Source organism: Piliocolobus tephrosceles, chromosome 1 (genome assembly GCF_002776525.5).
Source record: "Piliocolobus tephrosceles isolate RC106 chromosome 1, ASM277652v3, whole genome shotgun sequence".
Lineage (NCBI taxonomy): Eukaryota > Metazoa > Chordata > Mammalia > Primates > Cercopithecidae > Piliocolobus > Piliocolobus tephrosceles.
In genome coordinates, this window is record NC_045434.1 from 24,259,790 (window position 1) to 24,267,669 (window position 7,880).

Sequence of the window (7,880 nt, forward strand, 5' to 3'; positions counted from 1 at the left end):
TTTACTTAGTCGTAAATCTTGGTCTTAACCTTATGGAATCAAGAGAAAACAAAGGAAATGTAAAGAATGCAGAGAATAAAGATTTCAATTGTTGGTGAAAACAGATATAACGAAGTGGGAAACCACTGTAAGTATAATACCAACTTCCATTGGTAAAAAGGCATTTTGAGCTATTAGAATAACCAGCACTAAGTACTGTAACATTACTGGTGCCTAAGACATGTAATGTCTAGCATATTTACCCCATAACATGGACATGTTAAACGTACAGATTCATGTACTGAAGGATAAAAATGTTTGGAAGCCACAGAACAGAACTCAAAAGCATGTGCTGCTCCTCCATCTTTCTCCTGCCAGTGAAGGACACTCAGCTACAGAGATGCATCCACAAAGAATTTTCAGACCATAAATAACACTTGTCATTAATGATTGACACGGTCAAAAAGCAAATTTGCTGGCTGGGTAATCAGATCAGCACTCCTGATACCGTGCCCACTGCTTTTCCTGAGATTGTATTTGACCTCTTCCCTTCAGCAGGTGATCCAAACTAAATTCACTTCCAGTTTTCAGTAACGGACAGTCCTCTGGTTGGCCTACTTAATATGTTTTCTCTGCTTTAAGCCACTGTTAAAATATGGAGACAAGGAGTCCAGACATGAAAAATCATTATACCAATGTAAAATGTAATGGAGAGTAGACGGCTTTGGTCAACCAGATGTTCTTTAGTAAGAATAACTTTATATACAGGAGCTTCATAGTTGTTACATCTGCTTGGTTTCAGAAAATCATTCATTTTCCTCATATCTTATTTGACACCTATATGAAAACAACTTATTAAAACGTTTGGTTTTCATGGAATTACTTCACCTATTAGAATAGAACATGTCCTGACTGGGCATGGCATTCACAAATCAACTGCATTTCACTCTCAAAAGATCTATTCTGCCAGGCATGGTGGCTCACGCTTGTAATCCCAGCACTTTGGGAGGCCAAGGTAGGTGGATCACTTGAGGTCAGGCGTTCGAGACCAGCCTGGCCAACATGGTGAAACCCCATCTCTACTAAAAATACACAAATTAGCTGGGTGTGGTGATGCGTGCCTGTAATCCCAGCTACTAGGGAAGCTGAGGCACAAGACTCGCTTGAACCCAGGAGGCAGAGGTTGCAGTGAGCCAAGATCACACTACTGCATTCCAGCCTGGGAGACAGAGTGAGACTCTGTCTCAAAAGAAAAAAGATTTATTCTTTCATTGTGAATATGATGGTGTTCTGAAACTATCTCCCTTCCTGTAGGATAACTACTTACCTTGGTCACAGTTCCTGACAATATTATGTGAGCACAAAGGGGACTTTGTGGATCAAATCCATGTTTCTTGCAGAAGTTGGTCTGTGCCAAAGTCATGGTCAGTGTAGCATATGGATTCTCCTGTAGAGAGAAAATGAAGATCCTCTCATGTGAAATATGGTTTCTGGAGATGTAATAAATTTCAAAAGTTGCATACACTATGTCCCTAGAACTTGACTGGTCTTCCATGAAACAATGAATTGTAAAACATCGCCTTCCACTCAGGGGAAAATAATACTTGGATAGTATCCTGACCAGTCCCCAAAGGGGGTGGGGGGGTTTCATATTTAAAATTAACTGACTTGGTAAAAATTATTTCAATATACTTTTTCTGAAACCCTGAATTTAATCCATATTCATCAGAAGAATTATAATTATAGTGACACCCAAATTCAAGGCTGTTCTATAGGCTTCACTGAAAGATTTAAAGGGTTAAACTCTAATACAGAACCATAAACTCTAATACACCAGAGTTGCTCAACTGGCTAACTATGCGATTTAAGCAAGAAAGTAGCTGAATCATGCTGCTTGGTTATCTTACATTAGCAGAAACTGTCATGTGATTTCAAAATTGGAGAAGTTGTTCATTCCTGCTTCAGTAACAGTAAGTCTTATCCCACATTCGAAAAGTAACACAAGTAAAATTTTTAATGCCTTCTTATTCAGAAAACAACTTCATAAAAGGCATTGTTGACAGATGATAGCAAAATTCACACATTGCATTTTAGACTATTTAGCTCTTCAAGCTCTAAGTGTCTTGTGTGGAGAATTGTGCCATTTCACAGTGATCCATCAGAACAGACAGTCATAAAGAGATTTCTTTGAAATCATTTAGCCAAATAGTCGCTGTCTAGAAACTATTAGGCAAGGCACCACAGGAGACCAAAAAGGGGGAGGAGGACACCCAGGTAAACTGCCTCTGTGAGTTTACAATCTGGTTGAAAAGGCAGACATAAATAAAAGTGTACGTCCAACATAGACTGGAGTGATAGAGGAACTATAAGGGGCTTCATAATACATTCAAAACCAGGATAGAAGGTGGGAGGACGTATTAAAGGGAGAGGAGACGCTGACTGTAAAAAACACAGAACTGGGTGAGCCTAAGACTTGATGAAGAGTACCAAGAAACCTGATTTGCTGGAAAGAGGGGCCTTCCTACAGGAGGAGGCTGGGGTTGGAAGTGGAGAGGGCTCAAACCCAAGTTAAGGAGTCTAGACTGTAATTTGTAGGCCAGCCTTAGGCAGTGTTTTCGAAGAGCCACCTGCCTGGAGAGCTTGTGAAAATGCTGATTTGGGTTAAAATGTTGAAACAGGCCTCACTCCCAACCCAGATAACTGCAATTTTTTTTTTTTTTTTTTGAGACGGAGTCTTGCTCTGTCACCCAGGCTGGAGTGCAGTGGTACGATCTCAGCCCACTGCAACCTCCGACTCCTGGGTTCAAGCGATTCTCCTGCCCTCAGCCTCCCGAGTAGCTGGGATTACAGGTGCGTGCCACCACGCTCGGTAATTTTTGTATTTTTAGTAGAGACAGGGTTTCATCATGTTGGCCAGGCTGGTCTTGAACTCCTGACCTTGTGATCTGCCCGCCTCAGCCTCCCAAAGTGTTGGGATTACAGGCGTGAGACACCGCACCTGGCCTGCAATGTTTTTTTTTAAGACAGTGTCTCACTCTGTCACCCAGGCAGTCAGCCAGTGCAGTGGCACAATCATGGTTCATTGTGGCCTCGACCTCCAGGGCTCATGTGATCCTCCCATCTCAGCCTCCCGAGTAGCTGGGACTAGAGGTGGGCATCACCACACCCAGCTAATGTTTTTTTAATTGTTGTAGACGTGGGGTTTCACTATGTTGCCCTGGCTGGTCTCAAAATCCTGGACTCAAGTGATCTCCCACCTTGGCCTTCCAAAGTGTTGGGATTACAGGCATGAGCCACCAAGCTGTCCTCTATCTGCATTTTATTTATTTAGAAACAGAATCAAGCTCTGTCACCCAGGCTGGAGTGCAATGGCGTGATCTCAGCTCCCCGCAACCTCTGCCTCCCAGGCTCAAGCGATGCTCTCACCTCAGCCTCCCAAATAGCTGGGACTACAGGCGCACACCACCATACCCAGTTAAGTTTTTTATTTTTAGTAGAGGCGGGTTTCACCATATTGGCCAGGCTGGTCTCAACCTTCTGACCTCAGGTGATCCGCTCGCCTCGACCTCCCAAAGTACTGGGATTACAGGCTGGAACCACCGTACCCTGCCTCTGTCTGCGTTTTAAACAAACATTCCAGGTAACTCCTCTGCAGCTCTAGGCAGTTGGTTGTTAAAGGTTTCTGGCCAGAGGGCGACGCTGTGACAGGTATTTTTGTTAATCTATTTGGGTAGGCAAGGTGGATGGGGCAGACAGGAAGACTATGTAAGAGTTGTTCTAGTACTTTTAGGCATGAGGTGATAAGCTTAAGGAAGAGGTGGCAGGAATAAAGAGGAAGGAGCAAGGACAGAGGCAAAGAAGGCAACAGAAAACTGTCAGGACTTGGGAACCGAGGGATTTGGGGAGGCAGTGAGAACCAAATGGGTTTAATGAGAAAACAGTAATTCCACTAACAGAAATGTAGAAGATCAAAAGCAGCTGGTTTCAGGATGAAGAGAAAGAACTGGATTTAAACATGTTGAATTTGAGGTGGTGGCAAACTAATGAAGTAAAAATGAACAGCAAGCAGAAATATAGAAAACTGTGAAGAGGTCAGAAATGGACACACATCTGGAAGTGAGTCCTAGTAAGGACTAGAAGAGAGTGTACACAATGAGAGTGTATACAATCTTCTGAGGATCATTATAGGGAACAAGAGTAGGAAACTGACTTTGAGGGATACTTATTTTAGTGGGTCAGAGAAAAAAATCAAGAGTCACCAGAACAGAAAGGGCACATCACAAGAAAAGAATGCCAAAACGGAAGGGGGGCTAATAGTAAGAGGTCTTGGTGCAGATAATCAAACCCCAAGATTTCCCTTCTGACCCACTGGCTCTGCAGCCAAACATGGTCCCGCTACAAGCTAACATCAGCAACTCCGTCCTACAGACATTTACTATACAAAAATGCCACAAAGAGACAGACAAAAGACACATCCCAGTGGTAAGTCCATTTGCGGTTTACAACCTATCTCTAAGTTACAGAGGACAGGCATTTTACACGTGAGAAATGGTCCCAAACCTAGGTCTTCTTGTTCCTTCTGAACGATTTCACCCCTGTCAATGAGAAGAAATGCAGAGCACCCTGGAGGTCAGAAGGAGGGAAAGAAAAAAGCAGAAACTTTGACCGGCTAATTGATGGAATCTAGTCAGACAAATTCTGACGTGGCCACTTCTTTTCACTGCCATCATGGAAACCTGAAGCCCTGGGTAGGTTCCTTGCCACTGTCCTATCTATTTCTAGAAACATGAAAGACCTGGGCTAAAGTCCTACCTGACAGCCATTAGCTGGCTGGTCACAGGGTAAGTCCCTGCACCTCTGAGTCTGTGTTTCCTCACTTCTGAAATGGGGACAACAATACCAGCAACTCCCTGTTCACCTCACAAATTTAAATATGATTATGTATTGCTCAACCTCCCTCCTTCCCCATTAGAATCATCAGGGAGTGGTTTGTGGGGCAGGGGGGAAGGGGTGTGGTCTTAAAATAAAATGTGTTTTCAATAAAATACCTCAGCATCCCATTGTTAAAGCCTTCTCAAGTGACTGTGATTTGCAGTCAAAGTTGAGCACCGCTGATGGAGTGGAGTGAGTTTGTTTTGAGCAAATGCCTAGAGGTGTGGAATAGGCTGGGAATGAGAAAATGGTGAACTGGGGTGTATCCGCCTTAGCTAAAAGAGTGCACTGCTTCTGTTTTGGCTCAGAGAATGCAGGCCCACAGTGTCACTGGATCTTCCCATTTTTCAAGAAAAGTTAGAGATTTACATTTTAAAGTAAAATCTAAATTTTAAAATGTTGGTCACAAATTCAAATGTATTAAAAACAAAACAGAACTTGTGTGGGCCAAACTGGTCTGTGGGACATATTCAGCTGATGGGCCACCAGCCTGGGATATGTGGTATGAAGAAAGATGAACCTGAGATGAAACTAGGGGTTTGCCCGCTGGCTTTAAACAAGTTACTTAACCTAGGTAGGCCTCAAGTTCTTCATCTGCAGAATGGGGTATATAATACCTACTTCAGATAATTAACAGAAGAGACAATGGATGGAAGGCGAATGGAGAAGTGATGAATCAAGCACCAGTTTCTTACGTCCTGCCTTTATCAACAACGCTGTACTTTCAGAGTTGAACTCAAATGTGAGAGCTTTGTCAAAAAGACCCTCCATCAAATCAGGTTTCGTTCCTGGACTCTCTGCGTCTCCAGCCTCCCAAGCCGTGTCTGTGACCCCATCCCTGAGACAGCAGAGGTCCACCAGAGTTGTAAGTGTGGCCCTGCACCAGAAGGTGGGCAAAGGGCGAGGAAGAGATGGACCTTCAATTAGCTCTGCATCTTACTGAGGAGCTACAAGGCCTGTGGAGGCCTAAAGACTGCAGTAATCATTGTAATCGTCCACGATATTGTACATTAGCTTCTTGCTGCAGGAGGGAAAAGCTTAATTCAGGAAGGGTAAGAGCAAGAAACCCTGAAGTCACATATTAAAGTGCTTAACTATCCAACAATCTCTATGCCCTGTAAAACCTTTAAGAATAGGAGCCCAGGCCGGGCGCCGTGATTCACACCTATAATCCCAGCACTTTGGGAGGCCGAGACGGGTGGATCACTTGAGGTCAGGAGTTCGAGACCAGCCTGGCCAACATGGTGAAACCCCACCTCCTCTAAAAATACAAAAAGTAGCCGGGTGTGGTGGCAGGCACCTGTAATCCCAGTTACTCAGTAGGCTGAGGCACGAGAATCGCTTGAACCTGGGAGACAGAGGTTGCAGTGAGCTGAGATAGCGCCACTGCACTCCAGCTTGGGCCACAAAGGGAGACTCCGTCTCAAAAAAAAAAAAGAATAGGAACACAGTTAAAAGAGACACTGTGCCCCAAGACAACTCAGGATCACTCAGGGATGAGAAGTCCTCGGGCTGCTGGCAGAGAATTTATACCCCAGGTGCGTGGCCCAGTCGCAGGGGCGTGTGCGAAATTCCTGGTACCTAGTTGCCCAACATCCGGGACGCTGCAACGCCCACCCGCCAGCGCTGCAGAGAAGCGGCAGACGTTAGAGCCACGCTCCACTTCCCGGGAAGAATTTGGGCCAAGGTGAAGGCTGGCTCTGTGGCCGCCCCGCCCACAGCCCGCCTGGGGAAGCCGCGGGCCCCAGCTCACCTGCAGGTTGCTGACGGAGAGCTGCAGCGGGCTCAGGTAGAAGTAGGGCACGCCGCTGCCCGCGCCCGGGGGCCCGTCGCTGAGCGAGAGGACGTCGGCGAAGGGCCGGCCGCGCACCGCCTCCAGCGTGGAGATGGTGGCCAGAGCGCCCCAGTCGGAGACGTGCGTCACGAAGCGGGCCACGCGCGCCGCGTCCTCGCGGGGTGGTAGCGGCGGCAGCAGCGAGGACTCGTCCCAGTCCCCGTGGTCCCGGCCACCGCGACCCCGCGTGGGCGACACGAGAAGCGCCAACAGCGTCGACGCCAGCAGGGCGGCGAGTAGGGCGCGCGCGGACCCGCGGGCTAGCCCGGCCATGGCGGTGTCTCCAGCCAGAGTCCCAGGCCCCAACACCTGCAGCGACCCAGCGTGAACCCGGCGCGCCCTGGCCCCGCCTCTCCGCGATGTGCCAATCAGAGCTAAGCACAATGCAGGGGGCGGGGTCCCTCTGCTGTTCCGCAAGGGGACGCGATTGGTTCATCCACCTTCCAATCGCTCCGCCCGCCCTCTTTAGTGTGAATTTGTCCTAAATAGGATATTTGTTTTGTTTTGTTTTGTTTGACAGGCGGAAAAAGAAAGCCTTGAAGAAATCCAGCAGCTTGCCTTAAGTCGTACTGCTAGGAAAAGACCAGCCTCTTTACACAGGCACACACCCCTCCTTTTAATACCTTTGGAGATGAATATCTGGCATCTGAGAGGAAATGCTGCATTTTCTACCCATGCGCCTCTTTTCTGTTGAATTTGCCATCAGCTCCAAAGAACAGTGAGGGTCAAGCAAATACTGACATATAGGTGCTTGGAGATAAACGTTTATTCGATTTGGCCAAAGCGAGAAGGCGGGAGGGCAAGATCTCTCAAATCCGCCTCTACAAAAAGAAGTAGTAGAGAGTCTTTATGCGGCCAGAGAGTCCGGGAGGAGGAGTTTCAGGGAATGAGGGAAAAAGTCTGTGTTTCTTCAATCTCAGATAATTCCTTGAACAATCAGATTTCTGGGCGTCAGAAGCTGGTCACAATGTACCTCAAAGGACTTATTCCTCCTGCAAACTTTTTCGTAACCCTGAAGTTATCTCCTCCTGCTTGAGAAAGACACAGTACATCAGCAGTTTATGATTATGTTGTAGGAACAAGGGATATTGGGCAAAAAGAGAGTTGTTAACATGTGCAAGCAAGGGCCTAATCA

The 7,880-nt window shown here is 46.5% G+C and overlaps 1 protein-coding gene across 2 annotated transcripts in view; it reads right to left on the reverse strand.

Annotated features, from left to right (window-relative positions):
- The window catches only part of CREG1 (cellular repressor of E1A stimulated genes 1), a 12,840-nt gene extending 5,740 nt beyond the window's left edge, over positions 1-7,100 (reverse strand). For both annotated transcript variants that reach the window (XM_023207080.1, XM_023207079.1), the window contains exons 1-2: positions 6,665-7,100; positions 1,307-1,426 (exon numbers count right to left, since the gene is read on the reverse strand). In XM_023207080.1, the coding sequence (XP_023062848.1) occupies positions 1,307-1,426; positions 6,665-7,018 (474 nt within the window). In that variant the 5' untranslated portion in view covers positions 7,019-7,100. The remainder of the gene's footprint in view (positions 1-1,306; positions 1,427-6,664) is intronic.
- Between the last annotated feature and the right edge of the window lie 780 nt (positions 7,101-7,880).